The 22,555-nt window shown below is 43.8% G+C and overlaps 1 protein-coding gene across 1 annotated transcript in view; it reads left to right on the plus strand.

Moving 5' to 3' along the window:
• Window positions 1–22,555, plus strand: part of SYNPO (synaptopodin) — a 99,961-nt gene that overhangs the window by 66,978 nt on the left and 10,428 nt on the right. The window contains exon 3 of the mRNA XM_084839160.1: window positions 16,985–19,311. Within this exon, the coding sequence (XP_084695286.1) occupies window positions 16,985–19,311 (2,327 nt within the window). The remainder of the gene's footprint in view (window positions 1–16,984; window positions 19,312–22,555) is intronic.

Genomic DNA, 22,555 nt, shown 5'->3' on the forward strand with positions numbered 1-22,555 from the left:
GAATCATAGAATAGTAGGGTTGGAAGGGGCATATAAGACCATCGAGTCCAACCCCCTGCTCAGTGTAGGAATCCAAGCTGTAGCTTGTCATCTTGCAAGGTTGCTTCCAGATGGAGGGCTCCTACTGCTACCAGTCAAAAGGCATTGTGTAGTTCTTCCGTTTTTTTCTCCTGAGTTGATGCGGGAGAGGGCACAGCGGTAAGAGAAATGTCTGAAGAAACAGTAGGAAAACATGGGAGGGTTACAGATGGAATCTCTCTAGGCCTCCTGTAAAATTCCATGAACGAGGCAGGGAGATTACACAATAAAAGCTTCTTTTGCAAGAAACATGATATATTCATGTCAGTCACTTCTATCAAACAAATATGCAAATTAGCTGTGGCTTTCCTCCTCGTGATTTATTTCTGATGTGACCTTCAGGGCTGACTATACTGCATAAAAGACAGAGGACCGGGGGGGGGGGGAGAGTGGTGATTGAAACATTAACCAACCACTCCCTTCTAAAGATCACCAGTACCACTTGAAAATGCCCACTTGTACAATGTTCAGCAATGTAAGTTAGGGCCTAACTACACGTGACGCTAATGACGCGATTAATAATCACTTCATTCGTTTTTAAAAATTAAATAACAGGTGCTGTGCTGTGAGGAGAGGCAATACTCTTCGGCACACAGTGTAGAGAAGGGAGGTTTAAGATTTCCTCCTCCAACCGCAGTATCAGCAAAAATTGCCTCTGAACAGCAATTAGCACTAAAAACTAGTGGCACCAGTAGGATTAGGAACCAACAGCTCTGTGTATGTGTGTTTACTGGGATTGTGGCTGCGGAAGGAAGGCATAAACTTCCCCACATACTGTGCTGCCACTATTGCCTCAGCCATATTGAACTGAATGTTTTTAATTTTAAAGTTTATTTTTTAAATAGCCGCGGCTTTTAATTTTTTTAAAACTATCTGATTGTTCAGTATGTTGTTAGCATCACGTGTAGCCAGTCCATATAAACAGACAACGCAATGATCATATGAAAGTCTTGTTCTATATTGCAACTATGAAAAGACAATAGAAAATAGAAAGAATCCAGCATGTGTAAACAACAGCACACCCACAAAAATTTCAAAACTGCTATGCTAATATATTACAGTGACAAAGTGGGGAGCACCATAACATTCACAATCTCCTGAAATGCTGCCAAATCTTAGAATCATAGAATAGTAGGGTTGGAAGGGGCCTACAAGGACTTCTTAAAGGACTGGTGCAGATGTGACTCTTTCTGAGTAACTTTATTTGGATTACTGATTTACTTAGTTTACATGACTTGAGTCCTCTTGAGTAACTTTACAAGGCATGAAATATGTAACTCTGCCTCACACAGCTTTCCCATAAAATGACAGTCACAAAAAGCTGTTGCTTCAGGCAGCAGATTCCAGAAGATGCTCCTTCTTCCCTCCAGCCTCCGTTTTTGTGTGTCACTTAAAAAAGAAAACAGAAGCAAGGAAGTGAGGGTGTCATTTTCACATTTTGTATCAGGTGGGATATATCTAAAGCCAGGACTGCCTATGGGGCTAAGGTGAAATGATACATCACCCAGTCTGATTGGGACTGGGTGAAATGATACATCTTCCCACAGAAAGAGTGGCTATGAGACACACAGTATACTCGCTGTGCAACAGGGGAAGAGTAATCTGTTTCCATAGAACTTCTTCTGGGAGGACATGAAACCTGAGTGTTGCTTCTCGCTAGCAACGGTGTTTCTAGGCGGAGGGCTCCTCTCAGGGCCAGCCCTATATGAGGCAGCAGGTGCATCAGGGGGCCCGGAATGGGAAGAGCAGCAAATTGTGCTGCTCTCCCCGTGCAAAGGGCCTGCCATGGCTGGCCCGGCCGTGCTGCTGCCACGACCTCCCTCCCTCCCAACCTGCTTGGCTGGCCACTGACTGGCCAACAGTTTGCGCCTGCCTGCCTGCCTGCCTGCCTGCCCAGCCAGCTGGTGGCAGCAGCAGCAGCAGCTCCTCCTCCTCCTCCTCCCCCTCCCTCCCTGCTTCTGGCCCAGCAGCAGGGCTCCTGGGAGAGTAGGGCAAAATATTGTGGGAGGTTCAGAACTCTCACAGGAGCAGCCGGGACTTCTTGTGGTATTTTGGCCAACTCCCAGGAGCCCCACGGCTGGGGCAGAAGGTGGGAGCGGCCAGCTGCCTGGTGAACAGGGAGGGAGGGGGCCACCCACCCACTGCCCAGAAGAAGTGTGGTGGGGGCTGCGGTGGCAGTGCCAGGGGCGGCAGTGCCACCTCACTTGAGGCAGCAATGTAGCTTGGGCCAGACCTGGCTCTGATTGCTACCAATAAAAAAACACTGTGCAGCTATACCCTCTTTTCTTCCTTAACAGATTGTTTCTGGAAAGAAAAAGTGTGAAAGAGGCATTGGGAAAATATGGGAGCGTTACAAGTGGAAGCCCCCCTGTAAAATATCTGGACCCCTGTAAAACTCCACAAATGAGGCAGGGTGATTGCATGATAAATGCTTCATCTGGAAACACCCCTAAGTCTCAGCATCCATGTCACTTCACTGTTAGGTGAGAAACAGCACAATGATGTAATAACAGATTAATATATCTATAAGGAAGTGGTAAGGGATGACTGAGTTACACAGTGGCCTGGTTCATGTGAGCACCATGGGTTAAACAAGCCATGGTGGCTGGTGAAGCTAACAACAGCCCATGGGTTATTTGAGGGCTGTTTCCCACTCAAACAAGCTATGCTGCCTGCGTTTGGCTGACAGAATAAGCAATGCCCAGGCAGGTGATTAGGCACATGGGATGGTACCTAGCACATGTCGCTGCCTAAACAAGCCATTGTGGCTTGTTTAACCCACAGTGATTCTGCGAATGGCCCAATGTCATAGTAATACCAAACAAGGGATGATCAGGCATGCATCTATTCAGTATAGCTTCACAATTGGGATAGCGAATTAGTACTAGACAGTTACTACGATGCTAAACAACATTTGTTAGTAAACTGCAGGCTGGTATCAAGATGGTACACTAACATTATGCTATTTTACTGACTTCACATTCTTTTTATAATACCCTCTTTGAAAGAAACCTTGAAGCACATTCAGGATTATCCATGTGAATGGATGACACATTTGCCATTCTTAAATAGATCCAGTCCACCAGCTACAGTGTCGTCATCCCCTTATCTGCACTGCGTGTTAAGTGGGGACAAGAGGAAGCCTATGTTGGTGGAATAACTGATCTAACAGGAAAGGTTCTTTGGAAAGCAGCCATATGTGAGATTCACACAGACATCTGAAGGGAGGGGGCTTCACAGCTGGTTCCATGCCCTTCCTCTGCAGCCCAGATCATGATGCTGGAAAGCAGGAGGCATGGTGGTCAAGGTGCTTCAGTGACTGATGTTGGGTAAAACAATAACATTAGACTAAAATAATATGGAACCTTTATGCTCCTAATAACACAGGCACTCACTGACATTCCAACAGCCAGGGATACTTTTGTTATTTATATTCTGATATCAGCTGATTCAGAACTTCATTGTGGCACTTTAAGGTATCTACACTGACTTGTTACTGGGTATATCATGAATTTCTGAAATGCATAGGATTGTGTAGATTGTTTTAAAAGGTTTAGATCAGAGCAGGGGATGCCAAAATGTTACGAACCATCTCTTTGGTGTAGTCTGACATGGATTTGCTAGCTCCCCCTACTCCCCTGTATCAAATTACTTAACTTTGCTTTGATTCTGAAATATTTCTCAGTAGCAACACCAAGTTCTTGGGACAGGTGGCACCAATTCCTATGATGCTGCCACCTCTGTCTCCTCCTCTTCCCATCCCTTTAACAACCAACAAATCACTATACCAGTTACTTCTTTAACAGTGCAACCCTATACATGTCTACTCAAAACTAAGCTCCACTGAGTTCAATGGGACTTACTACTAGATAGGTGTGCATAGGATTGCAGCCTAAAGATAGTTTAGAGGACTTCTTTGGTAGATGATTGTGAAGTTCTGGGGCTTAGAAAGTGCCCTTTTCATGCTACATTTATGCACATATCTATATATTGGGAAGTTCCAGAGTAGTAGCCCATGTTAACCTGATGCAGCAAAAACAACAGTACTTATGTAGAGCAGAAATTAATTAAAAATCCACTACAATGAATTTTTGATTATAAGTTCCATGGGAAAAGGCACCTGTTAATGTAACACTATGAGGCACTATGTAAACCATGGTATAAACAAACAATACAAGAACCAATCAAAGTGTATACAATCCACTCCCAACTAGCGGCCATTGGTGATGAATTGGTACATCAAGATGAATAGTGTAATTAAATACCTAAGGAAGAATTACTACTTTCTGTAAAGAGCTAGAATTTTCAAGTCCATATTTAGTCTAAATTCACAGAATCAAATTTGCTGCTGCATTCCAACTCAGTGGCTTCATGCTGGAATCTCCCTTTGAAACTTTTTGTTGCTGTATTGTGACTTCATGTTCTGCTACAGAATGTTCTGGAAGGAAAGGAATGTCAGGAAGGAAATTTACAGATCAATGCAGGTTTTCCCCCAAGAAATCTTTCTGTCTTCCCTTTACCTCCATTTCACTGAAGGGCTTTGAATTAGTAATTCCATTTCTCTGTTGCTGGTATATTTAAGGGGCTGAACCACTACTTAAAATACCCTGGAAAGATTCCAAGCAGCACAGAAGGCAAGAAAATGAAAAACACATGAAATGAATAAAAGTTAACATTAGACATGCTCAGAGTGGGTGGAATCAGTGGCAGTAACTACCCACAGCATACCTGGCAGCTCCGGAGAACGTCCCACACTCTTTCTGTTTCTCTCTTTCCCCCTCTTTTTCTCTCCATTCACACACCCCAGCCACCACCATGAGATTTTAAGCTGTGTTGCATAATTTAAACAATGCTAATTTAACTGAGATTGTCTAGATTCCTCAAACAGTCATGCAAAGAGGTGGAGTTGCAGAGTGTACAACTCTCTGCTCTCCAGTAACTAACCTCTGTTTCCCAGGACAAAACAAAAATGATCTGCTTTCTCGGTCTCCTGTTCTCATCTCCAGCAACCTACCCAACAAGTAGCATTTGCATTTATCTTCCTATGAAACCAAACTTGCTCATTTTTAGAGACGAGAGGACCAGGGATGTTTGAGCTCACCAAAATTCTCCGAACTTCATTTTGAAGTTCAGCTTACTGACGTTTTTGTTTCGGTTTGTTTGAACAGGAAAAGTGCACATTTCGAATGGGAAAAGTGCATATTTCTGGGCACATTTTTCAAAAGTGTGCATTTCCCCCCCATTGACTAACATGTGAAAATACATGTTTTTTAAAGTGCACTTGAGAGTGTACATTTTTTGAAGATACGCATTTTTCAAATGGGATCACAAATTCGGGAATGTGTGTATATTTTTCTAATGCACTCCCATTTGCACCTGAGCTTGCAAATGAAGCAAGTTCAGGTGATTTGTGAACTGAAATGAAATTCTTGTAGTCCTTATTCATTTTTAGTTCTAGTATCTTACTTGCTTGTGTTGACCCCTTGTCTATCTTGGTGTACACCATTTGGTTCTCTCCTTGATTCAGCCATGGGTCTCTGGCAGGGTGGGAATTTTCCCACAGCTTTGGACAAGCCCTATATTGAAGCATGCTAAGGCTGCAAATATATGCACAATTACATGGGAATGAGTCCCACTGAACTGAGTGGGAGTTACTTCTGAGTAAACATGCACAGGATAGGTCTACATGAATAACAGATCACTAGTACTTGCTCAGAGCAAGTAGGCCAGAATCATAATACTCCTGACAGGTAAGTACAGACTGGCTTATTGGCTTGGCATCTAGAGAGCTTGGATATCCAACATAATGACTGTAAAACACATCTTCCAACTTTTAACTTTGGATTCAGGTTGCACGTTAAAACAAGTTGGATCACCCCAATCAGGATATGTATGTACTTGCAAAAAAACTGACCACATCCAAATTAGTATGAATTACTAATGCCTTGATAGTAACATTTTATGTTGCAGTAATAGCTACAGTCTCTTTATATAAAGGAATTCATATATAGTGTGGATACACACAATGGCTTTCTTTTATCACAAGGTCTTTGCAATCTCCCCATGGTGAAACCCACACAGAATGTATTTTAATGGTTTCCACAATTCTTTGGGTACCAGGTATCCCACAAAGGCATGCCCCCCCCTTTGCAAATATTTGTACTCTTCACAGATGTGAATTTACCCCTTGTACATATGATTCTTTTTTAATGTGGGAAAACCCTCATTTCCATAAGTTCCTGTACAGTATGTAATTCCATGGGACTCTGATTTTTTTATTAGAGGTCCTCCACAGCACCCTGGTCAACATCTTCTATCTTTCGGCCTTGGGGGGCGGGGGCAAATACTTCCTTGAGAGTTTGTTTTTGAACAAGCTCATTTGTTGGGTGGGGGAAATGCTGTTAAAATGACCATACATGGGCTTGGCAAACAGCAGGTCAAAAGAAAGGAGACTGAAATATTTTAAACTCCCAAGAATATCTCACACCATACAAACATCAAGGACTGTGGGTTTTTATTTTTCTCAGACATCTATGAGTACATATGGCAATACAGAGAGGTAGATCGAAGGTACACAAGCCAGATTTTATTCTCAGCTGACACATGTAAAACTAAAGGGTGTTCTAGTTCCATGTAATGGCAGAGAAGTGACACATGTAAGATAGAGGTAGTAGTAGGTTTACCTCTCCAGTACATGTCTTTCTTTGTAGAGTCACCTACAGTACTTTTAGCGCCATTCTGGTTGCAAATCCCAGAGCCAATTTCCTGTTTTGTTTTTAAAGAGGGATATGTGAATCTACACGGATCTGTGAATCTAGAGCTTTATCTTGTCTAGAGGAAAAAGCAGTGTTTTTTCTAAGGAAAAGGTTGAACTTCACAGTGGCATGTGATTGTAACTTGTGGGCATAGCTTGCACTGTCACAAAATACCTATGCATTTTCCTTGTGTGTGTGCATATGCTTTGTTGCTTAGAGTCACATTTCATGACATTTAAAAGCCCACACAGAATGGCAGAAAATCCTCAGAACTGGGAAATTGATAGTACTCATGTAGAAGAGTGTTATATTCCAGCTTCGCTCAAGAGGCATCGTGAACTTCAACTTTATTTGGAATGAGAGATGGAAAAAAAAACCCTAAGAACAGGAGAAAAAAATAGATGCGCAAACACCATATAGCAGTCCCTATTAAAGATGTTATATTGGATATTTTTTGCCATCATCTTATAACATTGACAATTTCACATGACTGGTTGGGAAAGGGGTGCTCATGTTCTAAAATTATTTTCTTGATCTGGTTGGCTACTGTGTGAATAGCATGCTGGACTAGATGGGCCTTTTGTCTGATTCAACATAGCTCTTCATGTATTCTTATCATGGAAACATTGAACACTCTGTGGGGAGTAGCAGTGGAGTCTGTGGGGAGTGTCTTTGGTAGCGGGAGGAGAAATGGGTAGATTTGATCAGGGTTTGCTATTTCAGAGGAGCCTGGAGTACTCAGTTTACTTTTCACATTGCCATTGGCTACTTTTTATATCAGTTAACCTAATACACCTTTTGCATATCTTGAATTTTGAACTGCACAAATGTTATTTTGAAACTGCACATTTTCTCCTTGAACTACACATTTTGTATCTGATTACAGATTTTTAAAAAGCCATGGGAAAAAGAGAAGGCCAAATTCAGCCTACGCACATTAGCAACCTTGAGGTTTTTTTCTCCCTAGCACTGCTGTTGTAACTATCACCTTACAGCTCAAGATAACTTAGCTTGGTTCCACACCACCACCACCAGCTTTTGTCTTATATAGCACAATTTCTAAGTTCATGCCCAGGCAACTGAAAATGAAGCTAATGACTGTTGTCTAAAGACAACCATCCATCCTAATAAAAGCAAGAGCCCAGCTATGCTGATGATAAGGTAATAGGAAAATGGTTGTATTGGCTAGAACACCCAGACCTGATTCCATTCTTTGCCACAAATTTCCTATATGGTTTTGACGGTGTCACTTGTTATTGAATATTTTGTGTTCTGAAGGCTATAGCAATAGTTCCCTGATTAAGCAGGTTGAAATAATAAAGGCTATGAGATACTTGGGTACATGTCAGTGAGATTAGCATATATGATGCACGTTAGACTGTAATTCCTGCTGGGCCTGTGCTCCCATTGCACCAGACTTTGGCCAAGGTGAGGCTCAAAAAGAATTCTAGTCAATTCTGTGAGCTGGCCGTGATTACAGAAAGGGACAGCTCAAACAACTGACCAGCATTCTCTTTAAGCCTCACCATGGTTAGAGTGTGGTGTGGTGGAAGCACAGGTCACAGGTAGAAATTAACTAGCAATAATAGGAGGAAGGATTTTTTTTTTTTAGCATTGGGAGCTTTCATCCTTTCAGAAAATTATTGCAGAGAGATGTTCAGACTGAGAGACACATGACCTATGGCTTGGGCCAGGATGGGGTCTGACCAATATTTGTCATGGTTGAACTTTCCAGTTTTGCTTTGCCTACCGCTCCACAGTTGCTCAGGCTCTTCTGTTTTCCACCTGCGTTCTAGCTGAATTGCCTCACTCTTTCTCTAGAAGTGTATGACACGGCAGATCTTGAGCAGATACTACAAGCAGTCAGACTTGAACATTTCACAGTACCTGCTAAGCCTTACTAGATTGGGCAGAAGGGCATGGGAGAGTTGAGGAACATTGTATCTGCTGACATTGCTATTCCGTTTACAAGAGACCTGACTGATAATCCAGTATCAGTGGCGGTTGCCTGATATGACTTTTCTTGGAGCAGGCACGTGTGTGTGGCAGTTATTTGTTAATTCTATTTTATAAATTATTTTATTGGATTTTTAGGTGACATTAATCAGCTTGGGGAACTTTTAGATAGGGGCTAGGGGATCTCTGGCCCTCAGGAAGTTGTTGGATTACAACTGCCATTATCCCTGACCATTGGCCATGCTGGCTGGGGCTGATGGGAGCTGGACTCCAGGAACATCTGGAGGGCCACCGGTTCCCCACCATAGTTTTAGATGCAAAAGTGGTTTACAAACCTTTTAATAAATCAGTCAAACAGTTTCCTATAATTCTGACTCTTTCTGCTGCATGAATTGGGAATTTCCTTTCTGTTGATTCCAAGCAATCTCTCATATGAGTAACTCCTGTGGGAGCGCTGAGGAGTGGGATCAGGAAGGAATCTTTAATTTATTTATTAAATTTACATCCCGCCTTTCTGCCAAAAATAAGTTCACATTTTCTTTTGAATATCTAAACACAAGATCACACCATGGCTGCCATGGACTCACTTTTCCTCTACTGTCCATGTAGATGGGTGGGGGCAAGTGTGTGTGTGTGTGTATGCACATGCATGTGACCCCCAACCCTTTGCCCAGGATCACATGAGGCCTTTGGGCTAAAAAGTTGCCTATCCCTGGTGCAAAGGGAATATCATAATACTATGCACTCCCCACTTCAGTGTGTGTTGTGGAGGTTCCAGGGCAACCCTTACCTGGGTTTGGCTTCCTGTGGAGGGAGAGATGACTGGAGACTTATAGTGTTCTGTAGTATTTGTGGCTGCGGTGGCTTAGTGGTTAAGATGCTGAACTGCAGACTGGAAGGTCGGCAGGTCAGCAGTTCGAGACCCGAGTGCTGCATGATGGAGTGAGCTCCCGTCTTCAGTCCCAGCTTCTGCCAACCTAGCAGTTCGAAAGCAAGAAATTGCAAGTAGATAAATAGGTACCGCCTCGGCGGGAAAGGTAACACCGTTCCGTGCACCTCGGTGTTCAGTCATGCCGGCCACATGACCACGGAAGCGTCTTCGGACAGCGCTGGCTCTTCGGCTTAGAAACGGGGATGAGCACCGCACCCTAGAGTCGGACACGACTGGTTGGGGACACCTTTACCTTTTTACCTTTATAGAATTCAAGTGGAGGCAAACAGCACAGCATTCCACCAAGCAAGTCCACTGCTCCCAGATCAGATCTCCAGAAAGAGGCACCCAGCATTCCCAGGTGCATTTCGCTTACATTTCTGGTTCTCTGATTTGGGTTGGGAAGGAAAAGGTTAATGCAGGTCCAGATGAAAATGCTCCCCTCCCCCTTTGCTATTATTATTTTTTAACTGCCTAACACATTAAGCATGAAGTCTATAATGGCCCTGACTCAGACTGCAGTTCCTGGACTGTTCTGTTCTGACAAAAGGAAGCTATGGGCTTCTTCACATGGAGCTTTTATCCTGCTATTGAGATTGCTCACTCACGGAAGTTTGCAGGTCTTTTTCATGATGTCATCAACCTCCAGGGCATATCCAGAGGTATTTCCTGGTTATTCCATCTCAAAAAGATCCAGAGAATATGAGGTATCAAAATATATTGGATTGTTGCGCTATTAAAACAGCCACTAGATGGTGCTGTTTCATTGAGTTCTATGGAACCTTGAAAATTAAAAATGTCCCCTCTCAGCAATCACATGGTTGCCATCTGGGAGCCTGCTGTAAACACGGAAAGGCTCCACAAAGGTAGGACTGTGGATTTTTTCTTTAATGTAAAGGCAGCCTATAGCCCAACCTGACCTATAGTTAAAGCTTTTACCAACTTTAAGCAATCCTTCCTGCCCCATTAACCCTATCCTATTCAAACCCTCAAACTTGCAACAACAGCATGGGAGAGAGAGATCCTGAAACTGATTGCATCTGTTAAGACTAGATGAAATGTTTCATGAAAGCTTTTTTTCTTCTTAAAAGGGCGGAAAGGGGGATTTAATGCTTTTTATCTGTATTGTGAGAATGCTAGATAATGACAGAAAAAATGTAATTTTTTTTAAAAACATTGGAACATTTGTCAGCACATGAAAATTCCATTCCCATTCTACACACACACACACACACACATTGGAGAACAAGATTCTATAACTACAAATCTGTGTTTCTTTCCAAAGATCTGGAGCAACCTGTTGCAAGACATTTCAGCTCACCTTCACATAGTCTCTCAGATTTTCAGTTGTTTCCAAAAGAACAAACAAAAGACACTGACTTGCTCAACAAAAGGGAAAATTTTTGGATCTATAGACTGAGAACTCTTAGTCCCAATGGCCTTAATCTGGAGCACGATTCGTAAGCATTACGCCAATCATACCTCTGTTTTTTCTCCTAAGGAACCTCCAGGCATTCCAGACTGCCACTCCTGATACCCATTGAACAGCACAGCTACTGATGAGGGCGGGAGCCGAAACATTTAGCTTAAAATATGTTTTTTTTAATTCTCTGTTGTTAGTCTTTCTGTGTTTCTTGTATATTTTACCTTAAGACTGACTGCATCCACAGTGGATCCAGGGCCTCCTTGTTGCTTTGCTGTTGCGCTGCTTTACACACACCTCTCTCTCTCCCTCCCCCTGCCCCCCGCCCCTATATATAGAATATTACACAGGTCCACAGAGGATAAGAAACTCTTTGTCCACTTTCAGTCTGGATAGGTTAGGATAATGGGATATTCTTCCTCCTGAAATCATTTCTTGATTTCACATGGAGGCTATAATAAGAGAGTGCCGCAAATAATGTCACACTCTGACATTGCTCACCTCCAGCTCTGAACTTCGTATTCAGCCCTGTCTGTCAATCCAAGACTTCAAGGCTCAACTTCCAGGATATTCCATGACCTAGGAACACTTGAAAGAGAGAGATGCTGTCCTGGTTTTCTTCTCTGTGTGTTTCTGCTCTTTCTTTTCCTCACTGGCCTGTTGATTCTTCTTGCTCATCCTCTTTTGCAACTTTCCTCGTCTTCTCTCATTTTTTTAATTCATTTTCCTTCCTTCCCTCAATTTCCTTCCTGAGAGCCAGTGTGGTGGTTAGAGTGGAACTCAGGAGATCTGGGTTCAAGTCCCCATTTGACCATGAAGCTCACTGGGTGACTTTGGCCAGTCACTGACTCACAGCCTAACCTACCTCACAGGGTTGTTGTGAGGATAAAATGGGGAGGAGGAGGAGGACCATGGAAGCCACCTTGGGTTCCTTGCAAGAGGAAAAAAAGGTGGGATATAAATATAATAATATATTAAAAAATCTCAGCTACAGCATCACACCGTGGAGGGAGGCAGAACAATGGAACTGAGAGAGAGAGAGAGATGATAGCTAGGACCATCTTTGTGCTCTCTCTGTGTTTGGGGTCACCACTATCTTGCTGCATTTCTGCATTGTTACAGGATGAAACTGAACAACACGATGGGTTCATATCTATGCAATTAAGAAGAAAGGAATTTGCCTTTGACTAAGTATTAAGGCTCCAGGAGTAGCACTAGCCTAATTGCAGCCAGAGTCATCTAATTACCTAGACTTGTAGAAGGCAGGTTTTAACATGGATCCCCCTATTATCGTGGGAAGCATAGTCAGAATAATGGAGCATGTCATCTTCTGTTCTGCTCAAAGCAACCACACTGGATCCTAGCTAGTTATAACATGGGAGCAACTCAATTACAAGTAGCATGATTCTGAATCCAGTTGCGAGACAGAGAGCCTAAAGAGGACCTGGGAGAATCATTTGCCTGGGCAGGCTATCTGGCTGCTGTCTCATGCCACCATCCCCAGTAGGAATGTCAGCAGTTTGGCTGCAAACTTTTTATTACCATTCTTTGTTTCTGATGTTTCCTCTTGCCAGATATATTAAATCATGGGAGTTTCAGAAATGTTGCTCATAGGAAATGTCTCACCCAGAGAAAATGTGTTCTGTGTCCTTCCACATCCTTTCGGAGCTTTGCTCACAACAGCTTTTGCCATGACCCAGGGCCAAACCATTTTAAAAGCTGGCAGCTCCCCACCTCCTCTAGATAGTTTAGGTGGGTTAGGAGGCACGCAAATGGCCTATATTTCATGCTTTTATGAGATGGTAAGTGGGTTCTATTCTAGGAAGCTCTTGGGCTAATTAGTTTTGAATGGCTGCTTAGGAAGAATACCGAAGGCCTGAAAATGAAATGTTGCAGATTTATTATCAGATGCTGCCATCTTGTGTTAAGTCCAAAGAAAATTATTAGAGCAGCACTGTGCATCAGTTGTGCAAGAGGCAAGCCTCCAGCAGTGAGGAGACAATGTTTATTTTTCTAATTTTTATGATAGCCAGCACATTGTGCTTAGCCAAGCCTCTGAAGAGAAGGGAGATCTGTGAGACAGTGTAGAGCTGGCCAACTTCCTGCTTGGAGCATGTTTGTACAGGGTGTTTGAATTTTGAAACCAAATGAACTGCAACCTGAAACCTTTTGAAGTCTTTCAATGAATTCCTTTTGCATACAGTCATTTCCAATCACAAAGCAAAGCTTACAAGAAAGGGACACAACCTCCCGGTGACTTTTCTCCTCATTTTGTTTACAAAAATTGGTCTTGTATAGGAAAGAATGGAAGTTCTGAGATTTTTCAATTCTAAAGCAATGCATTATAAAGCCTTTGGGCATGGCCATGTGTCCTCTTTTACAGAGAACAGTCCTGTATTTGATGGTCTGTTGGAAGACAGTCCTGTATTTTGAAGGCATGCTCTAATTGAAGGGCTGTCCAGTCCAAATCCAGTATAAAGATAAAGAACCATCAGAAGGAAGAGCTGAGCATTGAAGGAGCCCATCAACAGCACCTAGACAGCAAGGCACACAGGTCATTTGATCACGGTCTTCCACACCATGATGAGATGTACTGTATTTCTATTTCAATTATAATAATTATTTCTAAATTTGCATTTATACAAATAAATTAACACATGCAAATTTTATGCAAGTCACTGTCCCCTTTTTGTCCTCTCCTTTGATGATGCGTTTTCTCTTTTTTGGTGGCTACCCTATTGGCTGCCCTATTGGCTAAGTGGCTACCCTATTGGTGGCAGTTATACACATGTGCAATGGTCTCTGGATGTCAGAATTCAGAAAAAGAGTCAACATAATTAGTTGGGGGAGTGACGAATTTGTATTGGGAATGGGGAGTAGATTGCTGCCAAACTCTTGCAACTAATGGGTAATTTCCAATACCTAATAATGTGTTCATTGGGTTTCTGCTATACGCTGTTGTATGTTTGATTTAATTACTTTAATCCCAATCAATAGGAAAGTCTGGTGTAGGTTTAATTTCATTTGGTTGGCAATTAGTTCAGAATCCTTTTTTTAAAAGTTCCTTCTCTCTGGCAAGACCTTGGTCTAAATTTGATATTTATAAGACAGATTTGATGATGATGATGATTTATTACATTTTTATACCACCCCATAACCAAAGCTCTCTGGGTAGTTTACTAAGATTAAAAACCATTAAAAATACAGTACACAAAGTTTTAAAAACCATTTACATGAAAACACACAGACAGTAACACAGAGACGAGATATATCTAAAAACAACTTTACGCAATCAACCATAAAACAAATCCAGGACCTGATTAAATCTCATCTTGTGTTGCCAAATGCCTGAGAAAAGAGAAAGGTCTTAACCTGGCACCAAAAAGATAACAATGTTGATGCCAGGTGGGCCTCATCGGGGAGACCATTCCATAATTGGATGGCCAGCACAGAGAAGGCTCTGTCCCTTTTAGACATTTAAGAGGAAAAAGGGTGAGATATAAATGCAACAAACAAACAAACAAACCAGGAATGCTTCCAAATGAGTCTTTGCCATCGGCCTGCCTCATTCACGGAACTTACAGGGGAGGGACCAGGCAATATCGCCTTCCACTCCTAACCCTCCCACGTTTTCCCACCACTTCTTCCATCTTTTTTTGTACTGTGGAAAATCTGTTAAGGAAGAAAAGATGGGAAAGCTGCATAAAACCTTCCATCTCTTAGCACTAGGACCCCTCTGTCTGAAAGCATCCCAGATTTTATATGGCTTATTCCGTGGTTTATCGCAAAGATCTGTGACACATTTGTGCAGTGAATTTTCTGAAAACTGGAAGATTTTTTTGTCATTGCTGTTTCTTTTTATGGCTTCCTTCATTCCTTTTCTAGCCCATTACTTCCTGGTTTTAGCTATTTCCCCCTCCCCCAGCATGGCCATGCATCCTGTTTTAGAGATGACAGTCCTCTATTTGATGGCATCTTCTATTTCAGGGGTGGACAACTTGTGGCCCTCCTGATGTTTTGGCCTACAACTCTTATCAACCCTAGCCAGCATAGCCAATGGTGAGGGCGTATGGGAGTTGTAGGCCAAAACATCTGGTGGGTCAGAAGTTGCCCACCCATGCGCTATTTGAAGGGCTGTCCAGTCCAAGTTCAGCATAAAGATAAATAATCATAAGAAGGGAGACAAGGGATCTTGAAGTTGCCCATCAACCATTAGTACCTGGACATCAGACTGAGCAGGCAGTCACACAGGTCATAGAAGAAGACCCCACTATGGTGAGATGTACTGTATTTCTATTTAAATTATAGTCTTTATTTCTAAATGTGCATCTATACATCTAAATTAGCATATGGATTTTTATGCAAATTAATATCCTCAGTGACCACTCTGTTCCCCCCCCCCCCCAAGTTTCAGTATGGTACAGAGTGGGCTTCAGTCCTGAAGTCGAAATGCCCTCGGAAAGCCCTGAATGTTTTCTGCCCTCTGAAACTGTGGGCCTTTGTGGAGTCTACAGTAGTCTTCTGAACAAAATATTCTAAATCCAGTAGTTCTGCATCCATTATTAGGGCAATCAGGTGAAGAAAATGACAATGCTCCTGTACTATAAACAGGATTTTTGCCAAATGCAATATGACTAATGATAGTGATGCATGGATGATAAGAACTGGTGCCATTTCTATTGAATGTATAGATGGCCTGCCTTCAAGGGCATCTTTTCACCTAATCCATTTCTCTCAAATAGTAAATAAAATAAAGAATAGGAAATAATAACAGGTTAAGAAGGCATAAAAAGCAAGAGAAAGTTCTACATTTCTCTAAAACCTCTTCAGTACCTTCCTTTTCTGTTTGAAATACTTTGAGCGGAGGGACTGAGATGAATTTAACTCACTTAATTCCTGACAGACCGTGGCAGCCATTCGTTTGAAATAGATTCTGGATGGCCAAGGGAGCCATGCTTGTACTGCTGAGTTAGCCCATCCAGTTTCTGCTTTTCTTTACAACGGGTGGGCAACTTGTGGCCCTGCAGATGTTTTGGCCTAGAACTCCCACCTTCCCTCACCATTGGCTATGCTTGCTAGGGGTGATGGAAATTGTAAGCCAAAATGTCTGAAGGGCCATGAATTGTCCATCCTTGCTTTAAAGATCCTTCTAAATGGCAGGCCTCTAATATGTATAAGAACACAAGAAGAGCCCTGCTGGACCAGACCGAAGGCCATGTCTTGTTTCCCACTTTGGCCAACCAGGTGCCTCTGGGAAGCCCACAAGCAGGACATAAGGGCGATAACCCCCTCCCACTGTTGTTCCCCAGCTGCTGGTAGTCAGAGGCATGCAAAAATGTACTGCTCGTTTGCTCTGCTGTTAACTTTTTCATCGTCATCACATCCCAGGCATCAGTGTGTGGTGCATCCTTTATTATTGCTTCTTTACAACTTAAAATCAGTGGCACTGACTTATCACAAGTGAATCCATGGTGGGGCTAGGATTTAAACTCACTTTCATCTTGTCTGCCGAACTGTGTTAGCATCTCAACAAAGGAAGTCTGTACTGCTGCTTACTTCCATGGCCTATTTTTTGCTGGCATCAAGCTCTTGCCTTCTGTATATGGCTCACATCCTAACATGGGCTGGTGTTTTCTGACTGGGGTATGACTAACAAGCTTTGAGGGAAACACACAACCAGGAGAAACTACTAATCATATTCCAGTTTTATCTCTTAAAAGTGGGTAGACAGTGTGAGTGAGTGAGTGCACACACGTGTGTGTGTGTGTGTGTGTGTGTTTTCCAGGACTTTTTGAGTCTTCTTTTAACACTGTCTTCCATATTATTATTTTTCTTCCTCAGATATTTTGAGAAGCTCAAGTCTTTCTGAAAAAGAGCTGAAGGAAGCAAAAGCCAGAAGCCAGAGAATAGCTGCCCAGCTGACAACCCCACCCAGCTCCAACTCCAAAGGGGTACTGCTGTTTCACAGGCGGAAGCAGCGAGTTAATGCATTTACCTTAGAAACTCCCAAGACAGCAAGCAGAGAACAGGTAGCAGGGGAGGACAACCCCAGAGCAGCTGCTCACCACAGCATCCCAAGCCATGGGAAAAAGTCCCATTTGAAGCAGACCTTAAGAGACCAGAGAGAGCCAAAGGGATTATCTTGCACCAAGGATTCTGAATTGTGGAAGCAAAAAAGCACCATGGAAAAGTATGAGGAGAGCCTGGCTGTGGAACAGAATCTAGATAATACACAGGGCCTCCAGTGGAATAAAGTAAACAGTGAGGAGAGCCTTTCCCCAATGAACACAACATTATCCTCTGAGGAGGTTCCAGCTGAAGACTTTCAACAGATTCCTCTCAGTGTGTACCTAAAGGCAAGTACAGGGACAGCTTCAACCAATGGAACACATGCACTTACAAGCCACGAGTTTGAAAAAGCACCTCTTATTGAACAAGCACCAGCTATGGACAATATAGAAAACATACCGCCTGTTGTTGATGATGTGCCTGTCACTGACAGGGAGAATAAAAGCACCATTCTCGAAAAGGAGCCACACGTGCTGCATATTGGCAGAGAAAATAATGCTCTTGATAAAGAGCCATATTTACCCATTATTGGCAGTGAGAATAACAACAACATCCCTGACAAGGAGCTGTATGTACCTATTATCGATAGGGAGAATAATATTGTTCTTGACACGGCACTGAATGAACCAGTTATCGAGAGGAAGCAGAATGGAGAGATTCTCAGCAAGGAGCAAGATGTGTCGCTCCTCGACAATGAGAACATTTTCCCCAGCACCGATACTGCGAAACCCATTCTAGCCACTGACATGCAGCCAAACGAAGTGCCCACTCACACTAATAAGCAGTACTGTGAAGTGCGCCTGACTTTGTCTAGACCGATGCCTGTGAAGAACCGAACTGCAAGACCATTTGGGACTCAGTCATTAGCGACGACCCACACACCAGCAGAAAAAAGCCCTGTGGCAGAGCTGCCTCCACCACCCACCTATGCAGAAACATTTTCCAGTCCTCCTCCAGTCACAAGGGTACGGTCACCTCCAGCCTACTCAGCACTGTATCCCAGCAAGGAACAGAAGGCCCCTGTTCCACAAGGGGCTAAGTATGAAGACAGCAGACCAGGACCCCTGCCTGGAGAGAACAGAGGACCTCCTCCAAATAAAACAGGCCTTCTGGAGGAGTCTGTAGCCCACAGAGCAACCAAGAAGTTCATGTTTACCTTTGTTGAGAAGCCAAAAGTGGCTCCAAATCCAGACCTTTTGAATTTAGTTCAGAAAGCAGATAATAGGAAAAAGCAGAAAGGACACGGAGGAGCCATTCCTGAGGATGAGCCATTTGCTCTGGGAGCAGAAGCCTCTAACTTCCTGCCTGAAAGGAGATCGATGGATGGTGCAGCCCAGGCTCCTGGAGACACAGCACCAGAGTGGTCTTCATGTCTAAGGTCACCCAAAATCCAACCCAAGCCTATGATCAAATCCAACCAAAGTCTGTCAGAGGCAAGAGGGAAGGGGGCAGAACTCTTTGCCAGAAGGCAGTCGAGGATGCAGAAGTATGTCATTGAGTCCCCATCACACCCAGACATAGGCAGGTCGCCCTCACCTACGATGTCCCTCCCTCCCTCCTGGAAATACACTTCAGAAACTCATCTCTCCCCCATGGCCTTCCAATCCGCACCCAAAAGTCCAGCCAGATCTCCAAAGGCTGCTCCTGTACCTTTGTGCAACAGCAACATGTCAGAGAGTGAGATTTCCAAAAAGGAGCTGGAAATCTCAAAGCAGCAGCCATACCAGCTCCAGTCATCCTTGTTCATCCTTTCCCCAGTCAAAGGCCCAGTAAGGTCTTTACCAAAAGGGGCACCACCACCAAAGCCCGTGGTTCCGGAATCCAGTTATACGAGACAGCTTTCTTGCCCAACATCTCCCTTGCCGCCACCTCCTGTTTTGCATCCACCGGCCCAGCCCAGTCCAAGCAGATCGTTGCCTGGTCTTTTTGCCCCATCAACTGAGACTCTGCTTATCCCTCAGAACATCAGAGCAAGTGCTGAAACACCGGCAGAAGCATCTTTTGAATACTCTTCTAGAATTTTGTCTCCACGAGCTAGAGGAGTCTTCCAAGCTCCAAGGCCTTCTTATTCCACCAAGAGTGCAGGAATTGAGCCTCAGGTGTGGAAACCTTCTTTTTATTACAAGTAACGGTATTTCATTAAAAGTGTGTGTGTGCAAGGGTTTGGGTCAGTGACGATGGGTGATATGCAAAAAGGCAAAATGAAGACAGCTTGCAGGTTACGAATGCAAATACAACTTACATATTGTGTAGCCCTGTCTCAAACCCCAACGGGCCGGAGCCCTTTTACGCTAAGGAAATGGAGCTTGAGCAAGCCGACAGGGGCTCCCTCGGGCATGTCTAATTAAAAGATCTGTGGCGGGAGCCCAGTCTAGAGTAAGGCTGACCTGCCTTAGCTGGGCCAGTCCTGGCAGAACTGTGCAATCAGATCCATACATTTGTGCAGATTACCTTCCAAAGAGAGCTAAACAGCGTGTGAATGCAGTGCACAGTAGGACTATAAAATAATCCAAGCATAGGAGTCCTAGAACATTGTTAGCCGAAGCTTGACTGAAACAGGAGGAAGCGTCTCATGCCTTCTTTTTTCTCATGCCCAGAAACTTTATGGAGCATCACAGCTCTGGCTTCACCTCTGCCTTGCCTTTTGAATTTCTTCTTTGCTCTGCAGGGATGTTTTCCCTCTGTCCTCTCTTCATTCAGAGTCTACAGCATGACACGCTTGCAGCCTCTGCTTTCTGCTGACGCCGAAAGGCACTCGCCCTTTCCCCCACTGATCGCCTTTGATTTCAGACAGCATCACTTCCAGCTGGTATCTGTTCCTGGCACCCCTATATTTCTGCTTCATATGTTTCCCCTGTCTACTATTCTTTCATTGTCTCCTTCAGACAACAACACTGCAAATCTCCTCGGGGTGAATAACCAAGAACACAAAACTCACTAGCCTCTGAGCATCCTGTATTTAATGCTCAGTCATGCTGATTTACCTAGCCTGCTTTGCAAAAATTAAAAGCCACCCAACAGCCCCCGTCCCATCATGAAGGGTCTAAAGAGACACAATGGGAATCCTTCCCCTACAACCAGGGAGGTTTATGCTGCTGTCCTGCTATTAGCTTATAGAAAGGCAAAGTGGGGTCATGGGTTTTGCACCCAATTTACACTGGTGGTTAGGTGAACACAGAGAACATCTTGGTTAAAGTTGGCAAAAGCAGGCCTCTATGCAACTGTAACATAGAGATACACGTAGCTGAGTACCACCATTTAGCCCCTGGTAAATATTATAGTGAGGATTCATATGACAGACAATAAGCTGGTTTTGCAGATCCGATATCAGCAGCAGGCAACTTACTCTACAGTTGCCCCACAGCAGAAGAGACATTTTCAGCACTTGCAAATATTAACATAAACCGGGGATGTACAAAACATGATGCCATGATACAGTATTTCCTGATAAAACTGTAATCATTTATATTTTTCAAAGTTTTCAACTTATGGTTGTGGAGGGGATTGGGGGAAGGAACCACAGGATGTGCCCTCAGTAGACTAAGAAATCAGAGGGCAAATAAAGTGATCTTCCAGTGTTAAAACTTCTATAGTTCTTAATTTCACTCCCTCCGGTTATTTCTCATGAATACTGGGGGTTGAAAACAGTGTCAGCACATAGATCAAGAACAAGTTCACTTTCAGTCTGATTCTGCTTCCTCTGACATTTAGATGTAAGGCAGGGATGGGGAATTTCTGGCCTGCAGTGCACTAGGAACCTCCGGCCCACCAGGAGGGCCCCCTGCCTCCCCCCAAGAGGGGAAAGGGGAAGAGAAAGGGAGGGGGCCAAAACCAGTTCAAAACACAGCATCTCCGCGAGGTGCTGGCTGAGTCCACTCCTCTCCACTTCCCCACTGGGGAAGGCGAGAGAGGAGACAAGCCAGCGGTGTGCTCAGCCAGCATCTGGAGGAGTGACTCCTCCAGGCACTGGCCAAGGGTGCAGCTGTTTCACCCACCTCTCGCCATCCGGGAATGGTGAGAGGTGAGCGAAGCCAGCTGCTGAATCCCTTCCTCCATGCAGAGAGAAGCGCGGAGCAATGGCTCTGTGGAAGATGCCAGGGGGTGAGGCTTCGGGGGAGAGGCCCCTCCCCTGACACCCTCTGCTCCCCAGATGGCTCCCGAGAGGAAATCTGGCCTCCAGCACCTACCCAGCTCCCCAACCCTGAAGTAAGGGATCCCTTCAGGCAAACATTTTGATTCAAAGCTTAATTCCCTGCAACCTTCTTTTACTGCCCAGAGTATTAAGCAGGCACAGTTGAAAGGCCTCCTCATCCCATTTCCGTCCCTCATCATGATTGCTCCTTTCCCCCTTGCTGGGAGGCCTTCAGGCCAGCTATGTAGGCCAGTACAACATGGTCCAGGGAAAGTAATTGAGCACCTTCTTTGGAAAGCAACACATCTGGCATTGCTTCATACTTTTGACAACCCGCACACTCTTATTGAGGAATCTTTGAGCGGCGCTAGACAACCGGGAGCCATACATTAGTCACAAAATGGGTGGCTGTGGGGCCTGTAAAAGTCGGTATAGAGAGCAGAAGTGCGTATGCCTCCAGGCAAATGGGGCTTTGATTCATACATTAATTTTGGCTTCAAAGGGTGGCTCTGGAAACAAACTAACTGCCGAATGACCTTTGGGAAGAGGCAGACTCCACGTAACAGGTGTTCACAGCACTCTGTTGAGTGAAGACTCTCTAGAAAATCCAGCACTTCGCACATTATTTTAGTCACTGCTCTCCCAGTCCCCGTGACTTTTCAGATCAACCAGTTCTATTTAGTGACAATTGTAAGACAAATATATAACACAATAAATTAAAACAGTAGATGCAGTACATTTCAATGCAGGTGGTAGAGAAATCTAGTTCTCTTTCTCTCTGTCTCTGTCTCTGTGTTCCTAGGCTGCCTGACAAATCCTTCTGTGAGGACATAGCTGAGGAGAATTAAAAGTCTTTGCTGGAATACCAACAAAGCAATCAAGACCCATGAATTAAGGATGTTTTCCATACACAAGACTTAAATTTGGCTGGCAACACCAAATGTAAAATCAACATTACAGTGTGTCTTTAGTTCCACTTCCACATTCTGTCCTGTGTTAACAACATTCACTTCTGGCACAAATAGTCCAGGTTCAAATGTGCATTGAAACCGTCCCAGCTGAAAACCCTTGCCAACAGAACAACATGTGATGGGTACGAGCCAGCAGTGCTAGCTGTACCTGGTAATTGCTAAACATAGCACCAGTAGGGGAGCATGTAAAGACATAGGGGAAAGCTCTGTAATATTAACAGATTTATAGGGCAAATGCCT

This window comes from Heloderma suspectum, chromosome 2 (genome assembly GCF_057233095.1).
Source record: "Heloderma suspectum isolate Gila_16-S chromosome 2, 16-S_ref, whole genome shotgun sequence".
Taxonomy (NCBI): domain Eukaryota; kingdom Metazoa; phylum Chordata; class Lepidosauria; order Squamata; family Helodermatidae; genus Heloderma; species Heloderma suspectum.